General features: G+C 37.6%; 1 protein-coding gene across 1 annotated transcript; it reads left to right on the forward strand.

The window, feature by feature from the left end:
• Window positions 1–449: 449 nt before the first annotated feature.
• Window positions 450–22,297, forward strand: ppil2 (peptidylprolyl isomerase (cyclophilin)-like 2). Its single transcript, XM_058636667.1, has 20 exons — window positions 450–619; window positions 789–838; window positions 1,453–1,498; window positions 1,607–1,669; window positions 1,859–1,910; window positions 2,125–2,176; window positions 2,318–2,409; window positions 2,737–2,826; window positions 2,948–3,023; window positions 3,123–3,283; window positions 5,787–5,862; window positions 6,416–6,522; window positions 9,890–9,979; window positions 11,952–11,985; window positions 14,623–14,740; window positions 15,683–15,739; window positions 18,855–18,927; window positions 19,263–19,325; window positions 20,555–20,697; window positions 22,034–22,297. Exons 1-20 carry the CDS (start codon window positions 588–590, stop codon window positions 22,137–22,139), a joined length of 1,581 nt encoding a protein of 526 aa, XP_058492650.1. The 5' UTR covers window positions 450–587; the 3' UTR covers window positions 22,140–22,297.
• Window positions 22,298–27,035: the final 4,738 nt, after the last annotated feature.

A 27,035-nucleotide genomic window follows, 5' to 3' on the forward strand; every position in this document is an offset into this window, starting at 1 on the left:
CAAGGGCAGGGAGAGATAGAACAACACATCACAATTAACCCAATAACTCATTGTCCTTTACTTTCTGTCAGTGCACTCCTGTTTTACAGTGTGTGTTTTTACATTGCCCCTTCAACCACACTGATTTCAGCCTTTCTTAAGACTTTGTAACAGTTTTTTATCAGTAATTTTTAGCCATTAGTTGATGAACAACTTTACGAACACACACAACAAATATACACAAAGATACATTTGATCACATATTGATGGAAATACACAGACAATCGGTTAAAAAGACACACACATATGATATATTCAATTGTGCTTTAATTTTACTTAGCAAACTTTCATCAATGTCTTTTTTTAGTACTCTTCACCTCTGATTGCCATTGGGTCCCAGAGAATGAGTATCTGTTTTAACCTCTTTTCCAATAGGGGGCAGCAGAGCGTCGCTGTTGCAAGTGAACTGCAGTCAGTCCCGACACCGACGAAGAACGTAAACAGGAAAAAGGCTAAAGGCGAACGAGTTGTCGTGCGTTTGTCTGTGAAGTGTTTAATTTTAGTGACTATATTGTTGATAATCGTGCGGACCTACACACAAAGTCAACATGGGGAAGCGACAGCACCAAAAAGATAAGATGTGAGTATTAAATGTATCCTAGATAGTAAACGATAGTGCCGAGGAGTGTTCGTGGGTGATAGCTTAGCATGCTAATTCTGGTTGTTTACCACTATTGCCAATTTCATTTTTTTATTTCATGTTACTTAATTGTGTCTGACGGTGTGTTTTTGTTGTAATCTCATGGCAGGTACATCACGTGCGCGGAGTACACACACTTTTATGGAGGAAAACGACCCGGTTAGTTTCTTTTTACTGCTTAATTTTTGTGGATTTAAATTAAAAATGTAAGTTTTTTTTACCGCTTTACCTTCCGGTGGAGGATAAAGCGGGTGGATGAATGGAAATCATGCAGATACTTATAATCGTAAATAGCCTTTCTTAAAGTGTTTCTATGTTTAATTCCGCATTTTCAGTAAAACAAAACGCAAATTGAATTCACCCTTTTTTACGTTTGACCAAAATAACTTTAAATTACTATTACCATACTCGATATAACTCCCAGCCCTAATTCATATTGAAGACAGTTGTGTCACAGTACATATTATTACTACTCTGTCTTAACTAGATGCAGCTTTTACGTAAAGCATTTACCTTTTTGATGAGCTTGCAACCAGGCAATTGCCCTCTAATGACTTGTTATTGTATGTGCCGAGGTATGATGAGATTTTAAAACAGCTCAGTCTGTAAGTTGTTAATGTTGTGTTTTGGTTTTATACTGTGGTATACTGGGAAACTGGTTAATTGTCCTTGCTTAATATACACTGCTCACTGTTTACAGACCAGTGTGAAAAACTGCCATTTTTATTAAGAATGCCATTTATTTAATAGTGCATTATGTTTTCACTTATCAGAAATACCACAGGGAAATTTCAGACGGCTTCCGTTTGATCATTGCAGGTAAGAGCAGTTGGAACACAATAAATTTGATATTGTTAACAACAGACGTGTAAATGACATATCATTTGTATACATTTTTTTTAACTTGTTTTCTCTGAAACTTTTCAGCTTGTCCCTTCAGCCGTTTGAGTATCCCGTCTGCTCTGAGGAGGGTGTTGTTTTTGACCTGCTGTAAGTTCATGATGCACATAAAAGCAGACCTATTTAATGAAGGCCTGTCAGACTTGATGTCTGCGAGTTGTCACTCTGTATTAGTGTGATACCATGAAGGGAAACGGAAACAAACTCTAATTTTCCGGATTTTTAGGAATATGGCTATGTCTTTGTTTGACATTATAAATTATATCATTTTTGTTTTAGGAGCATTGTTCCATGGATCAAGAAGTATGGTACTAATCCGGCCTCAGGAGAGGTAAGACAAAAATTATTCTTAGCTATTTGATATGGGTTAATTTTTCTACTATCCATCCATCTATGGCAATGTTAACAATGGTTTCTGCTGCTGATGGTTGAAACATGATGCTAGTATACCTTTGTTATTTTAGGCTAATACTATATAATTAGGCAGTCAAATCAACTTGATTTTCCACTAACACTTCAGTTTTGTTTTTAATTTATTTTCATAGAAACTGGAAGCAAAGTCTCTCGTCAGACTTAACTTTGCCAAGAACAATGAAGGTAAATATGCTTAATGTAATTTAACCACAAAATATTCACATAGAAACTAGAGAAATGGGCTTATTATGTAATCATTAATAGCACAATTGGAAAACTCTGGTGCTTTGTTTGCGTCTGATTTTTGTTATCTGTTTGTAACAGGAAAATATCACTGCCCTGTTCTATACAATGTCTTCACAAACAATTCTTACATCGTCGCCAACAAGGTCACAGGCAACGTGTTCTCTCATGAGGTAGGTGAACCTGCTTTGATCCCTGTATGACTTCTGTCATACAGGGATCAACATGTACACACACACACAAACACACAGATGCTACTGATTTTGAATTGACTATGATGCTCAGCCCACAAGATGCGGCTTTACATCACACCAAATTAGTGTGCACAATACAAAACAGTTCCTTCTGTATTGATAGATAATTTTGACAAAGTAAATCCCCTTTTCATGGAAGAAAACAAAACAGAAATCTGATGTGTGGGAAATTAATAAATAAAATGTGCCCTCTCGTGATGAATTAGTGACTAAAGTGTTTGCAAAAACATCTCTGTTTCCACTTAGGCTGTTGAGCAACTCAACTTTAAAACTAAGAGTTTTAAAGATCTGCTGACTGATGAGCCCTTTACCAGAAAGGATATAATAACACTTCAGGTGGGTTATCGCTTTACTTAAGTTGTTTAGTTTGAATATTTGATTGCATACTATTTTTGGATCAGTAGACTATTCTCTGAATACATTCTGCATTTATTTAATGATTGCTTTGTCGTTCTAGGACCCAACAAACCTGGACAAATTCAATGTTTCTGACTTCTTCCACGTGAAGAACAACCTAAAGGTGTTGGATCCAGGTAAATTTTTTAATCACAATTTTACTGTATTTCTGTGTTTCAGAGTGCTTTGTTAAACCATTTCCTTTCTCTTCTGCTTTTTCCCCTGCCATGGTTTAGATGAGGAAAAAGCTAAGCTGGATCCGGCCTACCATCTGAGGACCACTAATCTTGAGACCAGAGAGACCTTAGCTGAGCTGTACAAAGACTACAAGGGCGACAAGCTCCTGGCTTCCACCATGAAGGAGCCTGAGGCTAAGAAGACGGATAAGTTGAATGCTGTAAGGAAAAAACATCATGTTGCCAAAGTTATTGAATACTTTATAGATGCATAGAGAGGATGATAAACTATACAAGAACAAGGAGACGGCTGATACAGCTTAATTAAAATATAAAATGTGCACACATACTTGTTTCTTAAAGATGGAAAAAAAAAAAGTCACAATCATAAATCTATGACTTCTTTTTAGCGTTTGCAAAGTTTTCAGTCAGACACTGTCTGCATTTCTGAGGTGTTGATCAAGGGGAGTTTTAATAGAATGCCGTTTTAGTTTCACCTTTTTACACACAAACACACATACACACAGTTTAGGATATACAGTATCAGCTCTTACTAGGTTTGTAAATCAGCTGTACTGCTGTGTATGTGTGAGTTTTACTCTGTACACAGGAGGGAGCCAAACACACTCAAACAGATTAATAACATTGTTGGCAACAAGACAAAACAACTGCATCCAGAAAGAGAACAAAGGATGTTTACAGTATTGTTGAAATAATAATAATATTTTCAATTTTAATTTACACTAATGTATATTAAAAAATGTGTGTTCAACAATATGTCAAATATAAAATATTATTATTTAATTGTTATAAAGAGAAAATAAAAAAAAAATAATTAGCAGGTTTTGTTAATTTACTTAAATAAGGATTTTTAGTGTGGTTTCCTAAAGGTTTTTCTTCAGTCATTTAAGGTCAGTTTTAATTGTAAGACAAACAAACGTCAAACAAAGGAGGTCAAATGTGGTCATACTGCCACCGAATGTGTCCTCGAATAACCGGGTGGGTGAAGTCTGATTCTGTCTGGATGGCATTATCTCCACTTTTGCCTGTTACAGATAACATCAAACAGATTATTCATTTGATTAAACCATTGTTTTTTTTTATGTATTTAAAATATACAATTATGATTATAATAAGAATAAAGTACAGTTTAGTTGCATTTATAATTTGTAACTTATAATTAATAGATTACATAAAGGGATTCATCTTCCACTGTTCACTGTGAATTGTATGAGTAGTTCTATTTAGTTAAACACTTGCTGGTCAAATTGCACATTTACAGTGTTCAAATCTTTGCTACCAGTTTGATTCTGTGGAAAGTCAAAACTGAGGATTAGTTGCAAGGCAACTTGTTTTTACGCTTGTCATGTTTACTCGTTTTCACTCCAATGTAAGATTCACAAGGTTCAATCTACTTTCAACAACAGTACTAGGCATATTTTTAATGTTTAATTCAATACTATGAAATATTTAAAAATCTGTTACTCACTTTGTCTAATCTAATGGAATGTCCTACCCAATGCATTTCAGGTTATTTATCATCGAACCTAACTCAATATCCATGCTAATGCAATCAACGCTGCTTGTTTTTATGTTGGAGCTTTTCCTTTGTTGCTCTCCAGCTCAGGTTCATAGTTGAGGTAATGTTCAGACAGCATCTAGAAAAGCAGGGAATATAGGTCAGACGGATCAACAAGATAAAGTCCGTGCTTTCATAAGTCTTTACAAGAACTAGAGCAGAAGAGTCTACATCAGGGCTGTAGAAAATACTTTTAAACTCCATTTTCACTTCTTAACTTTCATCTTCACCAAATTCTCTTTCACTTCAGTGTTTATTGTATTTATAGCTATTTGTTTCTATTCAGCAAATGTATTTTATTATAAACTAATCTAAAAGAGCCTGAAAGCATCTCCACTATTTATTAATTATGAGACAGTAGGAATCTCGTCAGTTGGGGGCTGTACTCTTAATCATTCAAACACTGCAGAGGTTGTTATTAAGGAGAAATCCGTTTTAAATCAGCAGGGGCCACCCAACTCATCACCTTGATTTGCTTCATACTTATGTTAACACTGTTTCACTACCCAACAGCTAGTGAGCAAATATTTCATCTTGTATCTTCGTTTTCTGTGATATGATAATACATGACAATCCTACAACCATTGTTAACATTTAAAGAATTCGAGTTACATGTATGCAATTTTCATGGATGGTTCTACACCGTGGTTTTTGAGCTTTTAAAATTTTCATATATAATTGTCGGCAACTAGGTGTATATCTGAAGGAAATAAAATTTAATCCTTGAGGCATTGAGAATGCAACAATTTGCCTGTGAATGACAGCTCTTCCTTAAAACAACCAAGCTGCTAAAAATCACATGTTTCAATTATTAGTGCACAAAATATGTATTTGTTTAAATCAAGTATGGTTTGGGTGTTTTATATTTGTGCTGTTCTTTTTATGCAGCTACATGCTTCTGCTCTTTATCTTATATCCTGACCTAAGATTTATTGCCCATAAAATAATTATATTACAGATTGCATAATTTTAAAAGACAATAAGTGAATGTTTTTTTTTTTTAAATCAACTCAGTCAATGGCTTTTGAGGGCCTCGCAAAGAAGTTAATCAGTCATAAACATTATTAGTATTGCTTAAAAGCAGGTTAAGAAGAAGTAATGGATACCCTCATATTTCTTTTTTGTCTCTCTTCTCCTTTTCTTAGGCTCACTACTCCACTGGCAGAGTTTCTGCCTCCTTCACATCCACGGCCATGACTCCTGCTACAACACAAGAAGCCGGCAAGTGAACATCTCACATAAATATCTTCTGCAAATTCCCAGTTGAAAGAAAATATTCACCTCTTCTTTTCATTTGTGGCTTAAGTCTTTGTTTATTGAGGGAAGCCCAGCTAGTCACACATGCACTTATGCAGCAAAGTGCAGCTTTGTGCTCCTACAGATGAATGCAGCTGCTGCTCAGTTTCAAACTTTGTGATCTTCTCCTGTCAGCCTTTGAGCTGCTCTAAGAAAATGATTTGCTGTTATGCAACCATAGGTTCACTACAATTCAGAAGAAGATTATAGTTTTTGCATTCAGTAGTCACATTTGCCAAAAAAATAGAATACCATACAAAATATATTAAGTATGTTTGGACATTGATACAAAAGTTGAAGCTCTAAATGTTTATGGTAGATTAATACATGCTTCAGTCTAAATAAGAGCCTGCACTGAAGAGGGTCTCTGGTTTTTAAAGGTCAGGATATCTGATCCACAGCAACGTCAAGCTCAGACTCACAAACATTCAATAAAATCCAAAGACTTGTTAACCAAATTTGTATTTTACTGTTATAGAAGCCATCGCAGACGACACTGTGCGTTACCAGTATGTGAAGAAAAAAGGCTACGTCCGTGTGCACACAAACAAAGGAGACATCAATTTCGAGTTACACTGTGATAAGGTAATTATGTGTTAACTTATCTGCACAGTTCGACATTATCAAACTAACTTCTGAACAAGGTAAGTAACACACAGAAGTGGCCAAGCTTTGTTCAAGCTCGGACATCATTTACTAAAACTGCAACATTTGAAATCAGTCACTCTTTTAATCCATGGCTAGTTTTGTCATTGTTGGTCAGATGATATGATGTAGGTTTTTGTCCTGATCTGGTGGTTCAGTGTTTCCCACAGACCAGCCAGCAATTGGTGGACTGTCTTCTCTGTGCCAAATATCCCACTTCTTTGCGTCATAGTTTGATATTGGCTGCATTCACTTTGTGTGGAGAGCAGGGGCAGATCAATCAGCTGTCAGTCTGTGTGTGTGTGTGTGTGTATGGCTGCCTGCATGCATCTCTGTGTGTGAGAGAAGTAGAGAGCTGCACAGGCAGGGAGATGAATGTATGAAATGGTACATTGTGGTTTTTAACTGTGTTGGGGAAAAAAGCTGTAATCATTTTTTGTTGGTCACTGTTAATTCGGTTGTGGCACTCCACAATTGATTCGATGTATGGGCAATTTAATTCAAAACACTGAAATCCACTAGGGTCTGTGCCACTGGGTGTTTCTCGTCTGCCTCATTTTTAAGGTTAGATGTGTGGATCCAGAGAGACGGCATGAGTTCCAGGAATGCATTTCTGCCCTGGTAACCCGGCACCTCCTGTGCTTGATTTTCATTGGCTTCTGAGCTGTCGACTCAGAATAATGAGGTGAAAGTGGCAGCAGTTAAACAACCTGCCCCAGTGGCTTTCACACAGGATTTCAGCTCTATGTGTGGCCTGCTGTTTATGAATTAATGAGTGCTTCTTCACTGTGACATACTCACGGAGTCACACAAATCCAGAGCCCACGTCCACGTTAAGTGCCCATTTGCTTATCCAGCTACAGATGTCTCAGCCTCCCCTGCCCTTGTTATCCTCGGCTCATATGAAATGTGAGGGGGCAGATGTTGGTGAAGGGATGGCACAGCTTGTGTCTTTGGTCTCACATAAATCATAGAAGGCACAGCTTTATTATTTGACATCACCGTGGATACAATAAATATACTTGATTTAGATGTACAAATGGTTTTGCAAATTAATTTAATCAAACAAATTAATATTATCAACACATTTTTCTTAAAATGAGGTTGAGTTTTAAATGAGAATCCAATGATCTACAGTTAAAAAGAAATGTGGACTAAAGGAGGTATGTTAATGGGTGTTACGTCACTCATTCCCCAGGTAATGCATATAAAAGTGTAGAAGCTGTGGTTAAGGTTAGGGTTATATATATATATATATATTTTTTTTTTTTTTCCCATCTGCGTCAACACATATTGTTTCATGCTGACATAAATGATTGTTGACAGTTGTTGGCAACTAGGCTTTTTGTAAAATGGTTTGCAATTTAAACATTCCCAGGCTTAAAGTCACTAAGAAGAGAATCAAGCACACAAACACAAAAGCATGCATGCAGACATGCTAAATTAACTACCATTACAGGACGGCAGCAGCAAATGGCAGAAGATGTCTGCGTGTTGATGCCAGATAGAGATCTCTGACGTAAACATTTCTGGTTAAAGATAGAAAGGAATAAGATGAAAGCATAGTGACAAACACAAAGAAGAGGCTTTATCAGGCCTTTTTATTCATACATTCTAGTTTAGTCATGTTTTAAGTAGTTATTAGATTACTGTTTTAAGGGGTTCTTTTAGTGACTGAAATCGATCAAATCAATCCCAGTTTCTTTTTTTCTTTAGTGCTTCTGAACATCAAGCCTTTTTACTGGTATGTTTTAAAAACTGGGATTTGTGATAAATGGAGGAAGAGGTAGAGCATTAAACCTTAACAGAAAAATTGACACTCAGGGACAAATAAGACCAGTAAGATCTTAGAAATACTTTTCACACAACAACAAAAAGCCCATGAATTAACAATAGTTTTTACGAAAGCATCTGGTAATTCTTGGAAACCTTTACCAGCCATTGTTGTTAAAGAGGAATTGTTGTGTTTCCCTGCACACAAATGAACTCAGACACACACACATAGGGGTCCCACAAGGCTGTTCATCTTGGTAACGTTGGACCATGCTAGCTTCATATTTACCCCATATACACCCCCTCCGCTTTGGGGACAAAAACTCATCTCATTCAACACACGGCTTATCGTAGTGGGTGTTTTTCAATAAAGTTTAGGTTCTTTTTTTGGTTTGTTTTACCAGCACAGTGTACAGCACAGTGCTGAGTCTATGGCTTCTGTCTACAAACATACATGAGACAGCTCCAATACTAAATCGCTCTAACCGGTCAGACAGAATTGCATGTCCATGTCTGTTGAATATATATATATATATATTCATATATATACATATATGAAGGCAAAACCTCATGTCACTTCTAGTTCTTTACTTTACTTCTGATGCTGCTTTCATCCTTCCTGTATGGAGATGAAGTGCTGAGTCTGTTATTTTATCTCATTACAAAGTGAACAAGAAAAAACCTCATCAACACTGACTTAACACCTGGTTTTTGTCTTCAGTGAGAAAAGTTACAGTCAACATTTATTTCCTTTTCTGGCTCAGATCACACTACAAGGTTCAGGATGCAGGAGTGTAAATAATAAAGAACATTTATTATTTGGCACATTACATCAAACAGTCTACATCTCTGTTTAAGCAGTGCACGATGGTGTTAAATTTGAAATAAAGTAAAAGGTTTTGCTGCTTTTAAAAACCTGGCTTGTAGTAAATTGAGATGTTGTTGTGTTTATAAGTAGTAGTTAGTAGTAGTTGTTTTTCTTAGGAAATCACATTTTAATTAGGTATGTGTTGTCTCGTTTATCTGTACCCAGCATCGATTTTTGTTCTGAAAATGGTGGCAAAACTAGTCGTGTTAAATGTCTTAAGGTACCTCAGTCTCTCTCCACACCCAAATTGCTTGAATGTAGTTTAATTTGTCTTTTTGTTGGAACACATTGAAATTATAGTTTCTTTTCACAGGCAGCAGGCATGAATAATGTACTGGGTGTGTGTTTCCCATCACTATACTTTGTTAAACAAGTACCGAACAATCAGTTGACCTTTTATTAATATGTACAATGATAACACTCATGTTGCAGTGATTAGAAAGTGCGGACCGTGGGTTTGTTACTTTGTTTCTTGACAACACACTGTCTGTGTTTAATGATGCGTGTATAATACTGTGTTCTTAATATTTTCAGTAATGTAAAGCTAATAGAGCATCTGATATTATTGACTGTGAAGTGTATCAGACACTGAGAAACTAAGTAGTTAGGGAGAAATAATTTTGCTGGGCTTTCATTCAAACTAACTCTGTATTCTCTTTCCTCTAGGTTCCCAAAGCTGGAGAGAACTTTGTCCGTCTGTGTAAGAAAGGATATTATGATGAGACGGTTTTCCACAGGTCCATCCGGAATTTCATGGTGAGCACATTGACCACCTCAAACTATTTTCTGCTTTATTCATGGTAAATTTGCACTGTTGCGAAATAAGTTCATCGTGATGTGAGACAGGGGGATAGCAGCAAAGTTGAAAGGGAACGTCTATAAGGTGGTAGTCGCTGTGGCAAGAGAAGCAAAAAAGAAGAAGTTGGGTAATTGGAGACTCAGAAATACCTGTACATGTAAATGTGAGTGTGAATGGTGGTTTGTCTCTGTTTGTTGGCCCTGTAATAGACTAGCCTAGCGATGTAGTCGGGGTGTATCCTCCCTCTTGCCAGTGTCAGCTGGGGTTGGCTCTTTCCTCATGTGACCCTCATAGGAAGAGCAGCGTCGATATGCGCTGCTTTGCTGGATCAAAAGAGGTGTGTACTGTGCAGCGTTTTGCACTAAATATTCAGACGGGTTGTACGTTTGCATAAATAGCAATACAGAGTGTTGCAATACTGACAGAACTGCAAGTAGTTTCTTGGTTCTTTACATATAAAATAAAACATATGAAGTCTTTACAATTTTGGGATGGGTTGGAATAAGTGAAAATTTCACAGTTTACATTCTTAACCATGTATGTTAACGGATTAGTAGCATGCTGTAAATCAAAGGTTGGTTCAAAAGTACTTCTAGCTGTTGTTATGTATGTTAATTTTCCACCCTTTCAAAGCTTTATTATCCTCCCCATTAATGACTTACCATGTCGTCTTATCACCAGGTTCTTTGTTGAAATAACATGTTATTGTTTTCCACCTCAGAGATGAGTAAACGTACATTTGTTTGTTATTACTCACTCTGAGACTGCAGCTTCTTAACCCAGACTGAGAAATTGGAATGACAGTTCTCTGATAAGCTGCTCTTGGTAATTTATTTCACAGCTTCTTCTCCCATTATTGAAGTTGCTCTGAGTGGACATGTGCTCTTAAGAGGGCTCTTGCCTTTTACATCCTGGGCTTTTGTTTTCATACACAGTGGAAAGCTTTGAATTGCTTATCCGTGATTACTGTGCCACTTCTGCCTTCACCCTCTCCTCCCCTGCTTCAAAGGAGGCAAGGGTTGCCTTGAAGAGAATAGTGGCAAATACTTAATGAGAACTGAACCGTGGCTGTTGGTTCCCTTACAGCAGATTTATAAATGCATCATAAACACAAAAATTAGGTGAATGACATTATTTAATTTGACATTAATCTGTACAATTAGCATCGTATTGACAAGTGCGTACAAAAAAGTTCTCGATTCTAATTGTAATGCCATTTTTAAAGACCATGTCACCAGCTACTTCTTGGAGGCAAACTGGACTTAATTAGGTTTCTTAGCTAACACTGTGCTGCTACAGTATCTTTTCAACAACTCTTGCATTATAGCCTTTTAAAAGTTAAATTCTCACCAACATGATTTTTTTTTCATATATATCTTTTCACACTCCCTAATCACAATCCTCTCTTTTGCAGTACCACTACACTACTACCACTGCTGTTTTACTCCACTGTCCTGTGGAGCAAAGCAACTCAAACTATTTAATAGAGAGAGGTCAAAAATGTATTTCACTTCCTCCATGGCAGCAGAAAGTATTTTACCAGGCCCATGCTCAAGGAGTTCATGCAAAGGGAACAGGAACACAACAGCACCAGTGGTCCAAACCTGTAGCGATTTGAGTTGAGTAGAAACAAAACTAGGGAAGTTAAGTTTTAACAATGAACAATGGAAGCCAGTATCCTGGAAAACGTTGACATTTTCTCCTAATCACAAGGAACATGACTCTGGTTTGGCTGCTTGACAAAAAGAAATATAACGTTACAAATTGAAGTCTCATTTAACTGCTTAACAGAAACTGTACATTTTCCTGTAATAAATAGGAACAACTCCTCTATTCATTGCAGGCCAAACCTGTATTTTGTTTTCAGTTTGCAGCACACACGACATCAGAAGCCGACCAAAACCTAACAGATTTTTGTTTTGTTTCCAGATTCAAGGAGGGGATCCCACTGGCACTGGCACAGGTAAGAGGATGACTGCACTTAAACCACATTTTGAGTTGCATAATGGCTCTCTGTTGAATTATTAATAGTTCCTTTTTTGGAAGCTTTGCGTAAATACTGCTTGCAACTCAATATGTAACTCAAGAGTGTTGCTAAATATACTCTTTTAAGGAGTACCAGAGTCACACACACACACACACACACACACACACACACACACACACACACACACACATACAAACGTGTGGAAGGAAGAGGGCTGGGTGTGGGTGAATAACCAGCATTTAGTGTAATATTCCTGTTTTTAAAAGGCAGCTAAGTGTAATTGACTGCTCAGACCCATACAGTTAATTTCCTGCCTTCATGCAGCTTGTGCTGCCGTGAGAGTTTGCTGCACAACGTGTCCTTTGTGTCTGTGGGCGTCTCCGAGCACTACACAAAATGCACCCACCACCTCGACAGATTTATGAGGGTGCAGAATTCCTGGCCTGTGGTTAAAATCCTCCTCATCACCTGCACTGAACAATGTTTGCACACAACTCTGTTTCAGACCTTTTAAAATGTTTTTTTTATAGATGACTTCTCCTTTATACCTAACAGGCTGAGATTATACTATAGTATAGCTATAAGGAACGTTTGTCACTCATTTTGTTGTTTCGCTTCATTTTATTTGAAATGCATACAAACCATGTAGATTTAAAAAATAAAATGTCCTACACAAATTGCCTGCACATAAATTGGCTAGAGACACATCCTGCAAACTGCTCACTGTAGCGTTCCCCCAAGTGCAGAAGAGCCTCATATATCTAGAGATGATTCTTTAAAGAAAGAAATGTATAACACATTGACTTGTAAATTAAATTCTGGTCACATATTTCAAACAAGAAGTGGAAAAACACATGCTCATGTATTTTGCAATGGCCAAATAATGTGTTTATTAGAAGAGATGTCTTGCAGCTTGTCAGCTTTTGGAGAATCTTTTCGTTTTCTTTCCTGATAAACCTCCAGTTTTAGGTTTTCCTCTTCATTTAAATTAAGGGAAATTTTTAATCAACATGAGAAATAAATGCAATATAGTTTATTGTTTTACAGTTTGGTGAGAATTGCATTCCTTTGCCTGTTATTCCCCTCTTGCTCTCCCTTAGTTTATCATTTATTTGTGTTGAGGTAAAATGTCAGCATCTTGATAAATTATGCAAAAATGTCACCAGGGGATGTTGACGGCTGCACAACACCTCTTATAATCTGATTTGTTGTTTGTGTGCTACCAATCACACACACACACACATACATACAACACTGCACATATTCTGTATATGCAGCTGGCCTGGTGCAGGACAGTGAAACACCTCAGGGCAACAGAACCTCTCCCCCTGTCGTGAGCCAATAAGCTCCTGCAGTGCATATTCCTGTATACTCATCGTGATGATTCTTAATGATGAAGTCAGGCCAAATAATGATTCACAGCTGAAGCCTCTCAACATGGCTCCCCGTTCAAGGGCAAACCGGTCTTTTGCTTTTTACGAGAACGGAGTGCCTGTCTCTCTTATGGTGCAGTAATATGAATGAATGTTAGAGCTAGTCATTTCTGTTGTTGACATTGAAATTAAGACTGTCAAACACTGTGCACTGTAGAGCTGAAAACTAAACACGAGATGATCTCACTTCAGAGTCTACTTGTTTTTGCTTACATACATTAAACCCTTACATACTTTAAGTAAACACTGTCGGTAAACTGCTGCCTGTAAAAAAAATGAACAAAAAAAAAACCAGTTTTATTCCAGGAGATGTGTCTCCAAACAAGTTGCACTTTTATGATCAAACACCTTATTTGTTCACGCATCATAATTTCCCGGTAGAGTGATGTTTTCATACATTTTGACCAGAATACATATAAATAATGTATAAGTGTCATAATATATATTTATTTTGTGAGACTATGTTTATAAATTTATAAACCTCACAGCAAGAAAGTCTGTGGTTTGTTTCCGCTTCCTCCCACAGTCCAAAAAACATGCATTAGGTCAATTGGACACTCTAAAATTGGTCATAGGGTGTCTTTAATGAAGGCAATTTAGATGTATCCACTTTCCAGATAATCTACCAGGTCTGTTACATGGAACTAAGAAATTGTTTCATTTGAATACAGCCCAAGAGAGAGAATAAGGAACTTACTGTATATTATACTGAAATGTGGAAATGTGGATTGAGTCACCAGGCTTCTGTCTTCACACATTTTATTGAAGTAATTCCTTCCACAGATAGTGAAGTTTGTACCCAAGTGTATTTGGACACTGGCAGTATGATAGCTCAAAATGTCTCCCGTGAAGATATTTCATATTTACATTGAAGGTGCCTGAAGTTTGAAGTCAAGAGATTAGTTAAAACTCTACAGCAAAAATCTGGTAAAATTGGGGAATTCATTGAAAATTTTAGGTAAATCCCATTAAGGTGGACCTTTTTTTTTTTTTTTTTTTAATTTAATTTTTCTTAGGATAATGCAATGTATTAACATTGGTATTTGAAAATGTTTTGTGACTTGACCCCTGTCTCTTACTTACTAACTGTACCTTCACCTATCTCCATTATCTGTTTCCACTCTTTGCCTGAGTGATTTTACTTTCCCTCAAGTTTCTCACTTACACTGTCCATTTACAGGAGGGGAGTCATCCTGGGGAAAACCTTTCATGGATGAGTTTCGGCCCAATCTGTCCCACACTGGCCGGGGTGTTCTCAGCATGGCCAACTCTGGTCCAAACACCAACAAGTCTCAGTTGTAAGAATTGCCTCTTAAACATGTTCTTTGTTCTTTGTTTAGCAAAACTGGCTAGTTTTGCTAAAATATCAGCCATTACTTTGGTCAGTTGTCATTAATAAAATTGGATTTTTATGAAGGTAATATAGATCGAAAATGTTTGCAAACTGTCTTTTAGTAGCTCTTTAGTAGTTAGCACTGAGGGATTCAAAATGGCCTAAAATGAAAAAGCCATTAAAATTTAAAGAGTCGTGTGGGGACAAAAGTGGAGCACTGCTGCATCTCTCTGTGCTCGGCCTCTGCTAAATTCTATAATTCATCGCTAGACACTCTTGGTAACTTCTGCAGACAACGACTGCTGAACATCTCGGCGTTGTTGGTTGACTCACTGAAAACCAAGAAGGGGCCGTAAATATCGTCAGTTGTGAGTTCGATTGAGTTTCGATCCTTGGATTTCTTTGCTGAGGTCCCATGGATGAATAATAAAAAAAACTTGCTGTCGCAATCCATTTATACATTACATTTACAGTTTATTGGTATTTATTTAGTCATTTTACTGAATATAAGTCAATTCATTAATTATATGAAGGAAAAGTGTTGTACACTAGTAAGGGTTTTAGGTTTAATTATTTACTTAGACATAAATACTAAAACTGTCATTAGAGAATTTCTAATTTGTTTTATTGATTTGTTATATCTGCGGTTACAGTTGTAATTGAAAACAACTTTAATAAACAGCAATATATAAAACAAATTATGAATTATAAAAAAGGGGGACTGGACATGTTGACTTTAAGAAATTGATGAGAATTTCTGAGAAATTTAAAATGCGACTGTTTAGCAAAACTATTATGACTTACCTACTACAAAGGAGATAGATTTAGATTGTCTTTTGAACTAATATTTAAATATGTTATACTAATTGTGTTTTTTATTTATTTATTTCTCTTTTTTCCCTTTTAGCTTCATCACATTCCGGTCATGTACATACCTTGACAGAAAGCACACAGTATTTGGAAGGTAAACGTCTTCACTTTGTTTTAAGTTAACTGTACTTTGTCTTTGTGTCTGTGTTGTACTTTAGCATCTGAAGTAGACCACTTTTCTTGTCCTCTAATGTTATTCTTTAATAAATGTTTTCCTTTTGAGCTGCAGACAGCGCAGACACTCAGTTATGCACTTACACAATTAGTTCCAACCATGTAATTTCATTAGACATGATGTCAAAGAGCAATAAATTGTTTTCAAATCAAAGATGCGGTTTGAAACAATGCAAGTAGCATTGCTGTACAGCAAGTAGGCTGTTTGGAAAATATGATATGCACTGGTTTATACGTGTTTAAAAAAACATGCATACACAAATCAAAACAGAACTCATGAGAAATGTCTCTGTAACCTGCTGTCTGACTGCCGACCAAGACCAGTGAAACATTTATAGGAGATTCAAATCTAAACTGACTGCCATGTCTCGGTTTAGAAATATTTCAGACTGATTTTAAATGACTTTCATCTAGATTATTCTCATAGTTATCATTGCTAAAGCTTCGCTTTAAGCTTTTAAACACATCCAGCTCCTTTTCCCACTGGTCGCTGGCCATTACTCAACATGGCAGTATTATGGCATATTTCCACCGGCTCTACTCGCATCGGCACAACAAAGTTTAGGTTGCATCTCCACTACAAAATAGTACCTACTCAACGTGGGCGGAGTCATCACTGCACGGCTGCGTGAAACTGCACACAAAGTGTCCGGACTGAAATACAGCGGTAGGGTCTGTGATAGAGCACAGACTCGTACTCCACAGACTACAGTGGAGTAGATCAGCATGATCAGCGGTGCTGTCCCTAAATACACCTGACTCCTCTGTTAAATATAGAGATTTCACTGTTAATTGTTGGAGATTAACCCACATTTTTAGGATTGTTAAGTAGTTTTAACTGATCTACTGTTCGGCACTGTTCGGCTTGATTTCTGTGTCGGCGGCTCTTCCTTTGACGGCACTCTGGCCAGTCAGTGGCCAGCATAGTACAGCATAGTACCTACTGAGCACACTTTTGGAACCTCGCTGGAGCAGGTACTAAATATAGTACCTGGTACAGGTATGCTAGTGGAAACGCTACTTTAACTATGCCATGGCAAGGCGTGGCAAGTAGAGCCGGTGGAAATATGCCATTATACTTGATCTATACAAAATGTTAAAAAGATTCTTTTTTGAAAATATATTTTTTTTAAAAAGTCACTATGAAGCATTTTTATCCTCATCCCAGACCCATGTTGTCCACTTCAACACCTATGACATTGTAAGTGTAATTCATTTCATGTCAGTGAAATGATAAATGATAAATAGCCAATTTGTTACAGTTCTCAGCATCAGGGAGACTCCATAACGGATAACCTCATTGCACTTTGTGATTGACAGTCTATATGTTTTCTGCAATTGTTTTCCCTCCTGTGTTTACACCAGGAAGCCAATGTGCTGAAAACACGCTGTAAAACTTTGCTTCTAGCTGCATCTCTTTCTCCTTTCTGCCTGAGGTAAATAGTCAAGTTTGTACAGATCCCTCTAAATTTAAAAGGTAAAGGTTGGGGTCATGAAAGTCAAAGAAAACATCTTAACTTAACTTCTCTTTTTAATTGGCAACGTCTGAAAGGCCTTGAGAGGCCATGATACATTTTTGATAATGTGTCAATGATGATGTCAGAGCAATGTGAAATGTGTCTGAGTCATAAACCTACAAAGATGCTTTCCTCTGCAGCACCTCTCACTTCCATGTCATTGTTTTGTTCTCCCGCCCACAATTTTACTATTTTGGTTCACACTCACTGCTTTCATAATGCCTTTTTTTTCTTAGTAACAGGTGGCTATTTTCAAGAAAGAGCTCTTAAATAAGCTCACTGTACTTCCTGCTCAGAAGCAAACATGAGACAAACAAAGACCAGGGGAACATAGAGGAGCATCCAGCAGCTAAAGATGTTTACTTCAGGGGCTTGTAAAGACTACAATTGAACTAAAAGTGTGTGGATATTGGACTTAATGTTTTCACTGGTGCATTGCCTATTTTGAGTCAGCGGCATCATAGCACAGTTTTGTGGTGGCAGCACACGTTGTGACCTTCACAGTCTCCTCAATATTAGGATTGTTGCTTAATATTGGGTAATTCATTTGACGATTATCATGGATGTTGTTTATTGCCTGAGGCTTGATGGTAATCAGAGTTTACAGCCATTGTTGCAACACTACCACTGTTCTTCATTGATCTGTTTTTTCTCTGTCGATGAAGATGTTAGTCTTGGTTTCAATTCAAATAGGCTTCCTCTGGAATCACTTGTTTCCCTGGCTACAGTTGCCGTATTCACACAAAGCTGCAAATTTTAAAGTTTCTGTGTGATGTGTGATCATTAACTCTCACTTTAGCAGCACTGAACCATGTGTATGCAATAGCATTGGCCACTCCCACTCTCCTTGCCACAGACATTGTTAACAGTAGAGGTGGCGTTGGTGATGGCCGACTGTCAGAGAACACGGTTAATATCATGTCAACCAAAACACGACACATTTCATGAAAAGATATCGGTTCCTTCAATCCAGAAGAGTCCAGACCTGAGCTCAGTTACTTGGATCAAGCAATGTGTGACAAATCTGTCAATGTTGTCGTGTTCCAGCTGTTATTTCAGTGCATCTCCATGTTTAAAATGATGTGTTTTTCAATTTAATAGCATCTGTTACTCGGATCATTTTTTTAAGTCATAGCCACTGATTGAGAAAACTAATTAGACTAATGAAGTTGTTGTTTGGCTTAAAACTATAACGTTTTAAGCCAATAAATCAATCTTTGTGTTGTAGTCATTTTTAATTTCATTTACTTGAAAAAGATTAAAGATACTTAATTAGATTCCATGAGGGATTTGAAAGGGTTCAGATTTGGTCTGAGTTTGGATTATGTAAAATGCTGTCAAACGTCATGCTGCACTTGTTTTTACAATGTCAAAGTAATGCTGAACCATTGGAGGGAAACCATGTCTCCCCTTTTTTTGCGAGGATGTAAACATACAGACTTGTTTCAGTACAAATTAATAGATGTTTGTTTGTTTGTTTGTTTGTTTGTTTGTTTGTTTGTTTGTTTGTTTTTCCAGGGTTGTTGGTGGATTTGAGGCACTCACAGCCATGGAGAATGTGGAAAGTGATCCCAAAACAGACAAACCAAAGGTAGGAAATAATAATATTTATAATATATTACAATGACTTTTACTTCGTAGTGAAATGTAACTACTAATGTAATGAAAACTACTCACTGGGATCAGAGAAATACTCCTCAGGATTTTCCTTGAGTCTGGTTGTTTCATTTTACACTGTTGAAATCCAGCAGATGAAACTAGAGTGCAACTGTGATATTACTTTCATTAAAAAGAGTAAACATTGCCAAGGAGCACAAGACTCAGCCACAGTCACATGATGATATTCTAACACATACTTAGTATTTTGTTGTCACCAGTGAGCTGCTTTTTATAAACAACCTTTTTTTTTTTTACTCTATTTTACAGTCGGAGATAAAGATCCTAAGTACGACAGTGTTCGTGGACCCGTATGAAGAGGCTGATGCTCAGGTGTGTACCTTTGTCAACACAAACTATACTGATTTCATGACAGTTAACGGTGTTTTTTCCATGCGGAAGTGCATCCAAAATCTTCTATCGATAAATTTGCTCACCCCAGAGTCTCTATTCAGATTTATCCAAGTGAGAGTGTAAGTCAGAGCACGGTGAATGGTAACTGTAAAGTACCGCATCGGCTTTTTCTGTAGCCTCACAGCCTGTCAACTATGACATTTATTACCAACAGAAAATCAATTTCACTTATTAAATCCTTTACCCTGAAAGTTAAATGTTGGCTTAAATCAAATCAGAGCTATACCCACTCTAGTTAAAAGTATTTTTCTGTAATTGTTGTATGTGTATGTGTGCTTTATGTATTTCACTGTGTTGCATCGTCATGTATTTTCAGTTTTTATAATGTATTTTACTTAGAAAAGCCTAACTAGAGACTGGAGTTGCAAATTGCAAACAACTTTAAACTTTTTGAGCTATGTTAAACTGCATTGTCCCTGTCAAACAAATGAAATCCAGACTGGAAGTCCCATCTGCTGAATGTCTGTGTGCACATAACAATGGTGAGTGTGGTGATTTGAATATTGACACCTTATTCCATGCTGTGGATTTCCACTCGAGCTCATTATAATTGGAATATTGACTGAGGTGAACCAAAAACCTTTAAGTCTAGCAGTTTTTGTAAGTTAGCAGTAGAAGGTGAGCTGTAGGGATGAATAAATCATGTCAACAGCATGGAGCTGCAACCAGTGATTCCGTTCATTATTGAGTCATTTGCCGTTTATTTTCTTGTCAGTCGAGTCTTTAAACTGTTTTAAAATCGGGTAGAATACTTCATTTGAATGTTCTAAGCACCAAGCCGATCGGTGTAATGACCTTAACTGTTAAGCCATTTTCAGACATGGACTTATGATAATGGTCGAGTGAGCGTGTTCTCTGTGTGCTTTAATCTGACACATGCTTTTTGAGGAAGTAGATTTACAATTGGCTATATTTGCTCACACACAATAATTAGTGATAGTAAATTTGACCTCATCCTTACACACCAACAGTGAACATATACAAACTGGGCAGAGAAGCCTGGGGGAGCAATGGGTACGTTAGACACCTTTAGGGACATCCTCAGCCCTTTTCCTGTCCCCGGATTCGAACCGGCGACCGCCTTGGTTACAAGCCAATTTCCACTTGGTTATGGGCTGCCCAGATTCACCTGATTTTGGGTCTTTCAGATCGCAGCAGAACGAGAAAAAGAGGTGCAGAGGCAAGAGGAGGAGAGGCAGCAGGCCAGCGTCACCCTGAAGAAAAGCAAAGAGGCGCAGGCACCAAAAACCTTCAAACAGGGTGTAGGGAAATATATCAATCCAGCCACAACGTAAGAACACACACACACACACACACACACACACACACACACACACACACACACACACACACACACACACACACACACACACACACACACACACACACACACACACACACACACACACACACACACACACACACACACACACACACACACACACAATCAGAAAACTGCACTCACCCACTCTGTTTTTGAAGTAATTGTGACTCTCCATTGCTGTAGTAGGGTCAGACCACAAATTAATAAATGCTCCCTGTGCTCAAACTTGAAGTTAGAAGATTGCCTGGTCGCCACCTACACTGTATAAAATGTATTCACACACTCCGATGTACGAGAGTTTGATAAACAGGGTAGTAATAAATGCTCCATAAAACATTATAGCAACACAAAATGAGTGGGGACATAATGTGCAAAATTGCCAATTATAGAGAAGATTAGCCTTTTTCCTCATGGGGATAATTCAGGTTTATTACCCAGAGCATATTTTTTGCTGAGTTGAGGTACATTTTTATTTTAGTTGAAGATATTACAGTATAGTTCATTTTACAACATGCATATTGATATTGAAGTAGCAAGCCCACAGTGACAAACACAACAGAACATCTGTTTTTTGTCATTTTACTCTGTTTACGCTGAGCCTTGCAAGGCGTTTATCGTTTTGTGTTCAACCAATTCAAGATAGTTCTGTGAAGTGAAATTAAATAATTCTGTTACAATCCCACCCATGGTGCAAATAATTTAAGAAAGTGCACTATGTCCAAAATGTGTCTTAAGCAATGAATCCTCTAATGAAGAGCATTTTTAATGCTTTCAGATAACAGTTTGTCCGTTTTTCCAGACAGTTGAATGTAAAACTGGTGTTTGGAGCGGAAAATGCCTGTTGTTTGAGGAAAATCAATTGGAATAAGAAACTTTCTAAGGTTAAAATGCATGAAATATGTTTTGAGAATGAATTGGAAGGATATAATAACTAAGACATATGAAGACCTATCCTTGGAACATTTCATTGTTAATTATTTGGCAAGTTAGATAAATAGATAGAGATAATTCAAAAGAAACTTTAGTAAAGGTTAAGCATTCATCCAAAGATGTGAGGATTCTTGTGTTGATTAAAAAAGAGAAAATGTTGAGTGGTTTCGTCAAAACCTTTTTTCCAAATTCACTTCAAGTAAGAGAAGAAATAAACCTGAGCAGCTGAGATACTCCGTGTAATCAAAGACACAAATGACATGATTTTCAAAGAAGAAAGTCCTGCCAAAAGAACAACAAAAAATGAGAGAAAAAGATGATCTACAAAAGAAAAGACCCACAGAGCTGAAGGTTTCTGGTTCTTCTCTTGCAGAAAACGTCCTGCTGCTGAAGATGACAGTGGCCCGTCCACCAGCGGAGCCGTGGCAGCCAAGAAGTCTAAAGGCAAAAGCAGCTTCGGAGACTTCAGCTCCTGGTAGCAGCAACACTTTTACAGTTCTCTGATTGTTTTACTGAAAACCCCCAGTGTATAAAACCGTATGTCATTAATACATAGGTTATTATATTGTTAATCATTTCTCAACAGTTTTGGCATCTTGTGAAAATCTTAATTAAAGTTACTTCTTTTTCTTTTTCATTGATGGTGTGTTAATTTCATTTAGTCAGTTTTACACATTGTTTTGTCAATTTTTATTCCCTGAAGCTGTCATTAAGAGCAAACACTACTTAGTATACATATGAATTAATCTTATCTCCATCATTCAAGATGATTTAATCAATATTTGTGCTAAAATAGTCTGATTTACATCTTTAGTCCTGGGTAGTTTAATCGATGTTTGTCAGGGGTTGATGTAATCACTATGTGAACATGATAAACACCTGACATCAGACTAAGGAGAGGGGAAGTGTCAGGATTTGCTTAGGATTTATTGAGTGGTCGAGAATGAGGCCATCGTATCTCTGAGCTGGTTACTTTGGCTCGAGTCCCAGCGTTGAACATTTTTAATGGACGTGCCTCACAGAGCTAGAGTTATAGATTGTTATAAAGTCAAGGTAGCTCACACATAAAATATTGATTGCAAGCTAGGTCACTTTTATGTCCACACTGCTAGTCTGGTTATTTTAGGACATAAGCACAGAATCTCCTCACCCAAGATAAACCCTTCAACAGCAAAGTTTTTGTTTTTTCGCCCTACATATATACATATATATGTATGTATATGTGTATATATATATATGTGTGTGTATATATATATATACATATACACATATATATGTGTGTATATATATATACATATACACATATATATACAGTACATATATATGTTGTGTGGACCATTGCTCACTTTTTAACAACCATTTACTGAGCTGGCATGACGCTTTAACAACAAAATGCAAAATGCAATTCCCTTGTGATAGCAGTTATTGTTCCCATCAGTTAGGAATTTTTAATATGTTATAAAGTTACCAAAGAAAGTAGAAGGTCTGTGTCTCTGAAAAAAGGCCGAAGGGAGACATGCAGCACATAAACAGCAACACAACCGCCATTTTTTATAACCGGCTAACAAAACTGACCTTTACATCCAAACACCAAGACAGAACAGACAGTCTATTTAATTCACTGAATCTCAGCAGATTAACACATGAGGGTAGCGGGGCTGCCGGTCCCAATCCCAGCTGACATAGAGGCGAAAGGCGGGGTACACCCTCAACTGTTCATTGCAGTCCATCGCAGGGGCAACACATGGAGACAAACAACATTCACTCACAAATTAACACCTAAAGTCAATTTAGAGTTTCCATTTAACCTCTGTGAGTTTTTGGAAATCAGAGTGCACAGAGAACACCCTCATGCACACAGGGAGAATATGCAAACTCCAATCAGAAAGTCCCTAGGTTGGACTGGGTCACAAACCCAACACTGTTGGCTGTGAGGCAACAGTGCTCGCCCCTACACTCCCGTGTGGCTCCTCAGCTGATTAAACCTCTCCTAATTTCCTTCCTGTTTTTGTGGTCGTCATTGTTCTACTTTTATCACTTTCCTAACTGAATGAAATAGCTTTTCAAGGTTGAGGAAATTAAATCTTGCTGAATGAACCCACACACCTCTAAGTTCAGAGAGGTCTCAACTTCACAGCCACAAAGGCTCCTACGTACTCAACCTAGGTGCTTCCTCTTCGACTGAATGTTTGAGGAATTATCGTTCTGTTGTAAAACATTTGATCCACAGTTTCTAACGGTTTTCTTTCTTCATTATATGAAAGTCAAACGCCAAAAAATGTCCTAACATCTATTTACTTTCCCTAACCTTGCACTTTTTGAATAGAACTATTGGCTCTTGTCTCGAGAAAGTAGCGGAGCCCCAAAGTCACGATACATTTGTTGCTGGTTGCTTTAAAAAAAGTCATGAAAGAATCCTGAAAAGTGCAGCACTAGTGTCATTGCAGAAAGCTGCTGGTGATGTAAGATACATTTTGTGCTAAACTACTTTATTAGCAATGTATAATGGGTAAACGCCAATACCCACCCAGCTAACTAACTAACTAACTAACTAGTTACTGCTGTAACTCCAAACGGAAAAAAATGGCCACAATGAACATGACGCACATTTGCAAACAAGCCCTCAGTGTTAGACGACGCCACTTTCCATTCCCTGGAAATGTTTCCAAAAGTGCAAATACGGAATCTGTCATTGAGTTAAATCAACAATTCTGCAATTAATGGTTACAAAATTGGAATGTAGGTGTCTGAAGCCATGTTGGATCATTCCTGCGAAGGCCCTAGTTGCTGAGGTGGAATGGTGGGATTGTTAATAGCACCCTTGTGTCACATAACCCATAAATTATTGGAAGCTTGCTTACAGGCTGCTCCACTCGAGCCTCATTATTTAACTTTGCTCTTGGCAGCAGTTGCAAAGCTTTGGGTTTTTACTTGAATGCATACACCCGTGTGTGCCCTCAGTGTCTTTGGTGCCGGAGCGAACTGAAACTGTGTAAATACCAGAGGTGAAAAATGAAGTCGCTGCCCTCCAAAGCTCAAGATCTTGACCTGCCGCTTTTACTAAAAGTTGGACAGGAAAACAATTTGTTTTCTCAACTGTCTGGTCCGTGTAGCAGAGGGAAAATGAATTCCGGCTGTCGCACAGTCGGACACTGAAGTTGCTAATTCAATGAATAATTGAGGTCTGTGGTTCTGACAAGAATTGGACGGGCTGATTTGAAATTGGAAACCCATTGGTAACTTTAGACAGTAAGTTGCTCACATAACACTCTCAAGTGTTTTAAGTTAAGTCACGGCATATACCTTCACCATGTAGTGCAATCCAATACAACAGCTGTAAGATATACTTTCTTTGTGCAACTTTATGCTTTGACTGGTTTTGTGTGTGTTTGTGTTTTTTGTGGTCATTTATATGTTAATTCATGGTCAGTTAATGTGGTGAATTGACTGTCAAGGCCAATCATTCCTCACCCTGCGTCTTCTTCTGTAGGACACCTACAGTATATGTGACCACCTGTGTGACGGTGTGTAACGTGAACTGCCCAAGGCAACAGTTTCGGTAGCACACTAGAAGAGAATGAAATGTGGGGTCAGATATGTGCCATCAGCTTGATTTGGCAAGCTTTTTAAGATCTGCAGTTTAAATTTTTGTTTATTTGCTTTCCAAGCAACTACAAAGGTAGCTAACCTTTATGAAAGAACAGTTCTAATGAGATACGATCTGATGTTTATTGCTTTTTGATGACAATTCAGTTTTTATTGTATAGCAAAAAATCACAACAGGCGTTTTCTTAAGGCACGTTACATCATCGTATACATCTAATATTCACTGGGCATCATTTGATCCAGTTTTGTCTCATAAAAGGTGAAGTAGAAGATGTGCTTCTCATGGCGTCGTCACTTTAGTGCTATAAAAAAAAGACTGACCTCAAATCTCCATGCGTATGTCCATGAATTTGTTATGTAAGTCTTTGCACATTATCATCTACCAACTCAAGTTTTCATTTTCTATTTCCATGGCTCCATTTGAAGTCAGCCATTGGAAATATACATCAGCAGAGATGCTGTATGACAGAGAGGGTGAAAGTTGTGTAAAGTTACCCAGAGGTCAGTGTCTTCACTTACTGTATGTAGAATCCTCCTCTCAGGGGTTTTTTTCTGGCGCTGATGCAAGACTATTAATACTATTTTATTCTTTTTTAGAGCCAGCTGCTTTTAGTCAGTGTCTCATTTGGTCCACACTAAAATATCTCAGCAACGTTTGGCCGTATTGGCCATGAATGAAATCCCATATATTGCCATTTAAATTTAGAAGACATCTGTTTTAATAATTGATTAATCTGTCAATTATTTTCTCGATTCATCGATTAATCGTTTGGTTCATAAAATATCAGACAACCTTAAAAAATGTTGATCGGTGTTCGTCAAACCTGGAAATGATGATGTTCTTAAATGTCTTGTTTTGTCCACAAACTAAAATGATTGACTTTTAATGACTTCTTTGTTATCCAGAGCAAAGAAATAAAGAAAATACTCACATTTAAGAAGCTTAAACAATCGGAAATCTTATTTTAATCATGAAAAAAGCTTCAAACCAATTATCAAAGTAGTTGTCGATTAATTGTTTCAGCTCTACATCTGTGGTTCCCCTACTGACTTTTTTGATCACCTCACTCTTTACCAAGCACCCGGAAACTGATATTGGCTTTGAGTGACATGTATCTATGTATCACTCATCTTTCATACCCATTCACACGCTGCCGGCACAGCTGGAGGAGCAACGTGGGTTTAAGTGTCTTGCCCAAGGACACATCGGCATATAGACTAGCAGAGCCGGGAATCGATTCCCCAACCTTTGAGTTGAAAGACTACTCGCTCTACCTCTGAGCTACCATCACCCTTTAATCTTCCCCTAGTTCTCATCTTGTGCTATCATCAGGTAAGGTTACGTGATAATATTATCACGTAACCTGGAGCTGGAGGTGTCAGAGCTGAAGATGCTGAGATTTCCATCACAAGTGACCAGGATGGACAGGATTAGAAATGAAAATATTCAAGGGACAGTTCAGCTTGAACGGTTCGGAAACAGGTTGAGATGGTTCGGTCACATGCAGAGGATGAATAGTGAGTATATTGGACAAAGGATGATGAAGATGGAGGAAAAGAGGAAGACCACAGAGGAGGTTCATGGATGTTGTGATGGAGGACATGAGGACAGACAAGATGGAGGCAGAAGATCTGCTGTGGCGAAAGGGTGAAGCCGAAAGAAGAAGAAGATGAGGATGATGAAGATGATTATCATTATTATTATTATTATTGTTGTTGTTGTTGCCAGCCTTCAGTCTTGGCCCTTAAGGGACCTTCAGACAACACCA

Source organism: Solea solea, chromosome 8 (assembly GCF_958295425.1).
Source record: "Solea solea chromosome 8, fSolSol10.1, whole genome shotgun sequence".
Lineage (NCBI taxonomy): Eukaryota > Metazoa > Chordata > Actinopteri > Pleuronectiformes > Soleidae > Solea > Solea solea.

What these genes read in the sequence shown, in the direction of transcription:
- ppil2 (XM_058636667.1), top strand. Translation starts at nt 588, where the DNA reads ATGGGGAAGCGACAGCACCAAAAAGATAAGAT. An exon ending in TGCTACAACACAAGAAGCCG is followed by an intron (nt 5,863 to 6,415) that starts GCAAGTGAACAT and finishes TTACTGTTATAG; the next exon opens with AAGCCATCGCAGACGACACT. An exon ending in GGTCCATCCGGAATTTCATG is followed by an intron (nt 9,980 to 11,951) that starts GTGAGCACATTG and finishes TTTTGTTTCCAG; the next exon opens with ATTCAAGGAGGGGATCCCAC.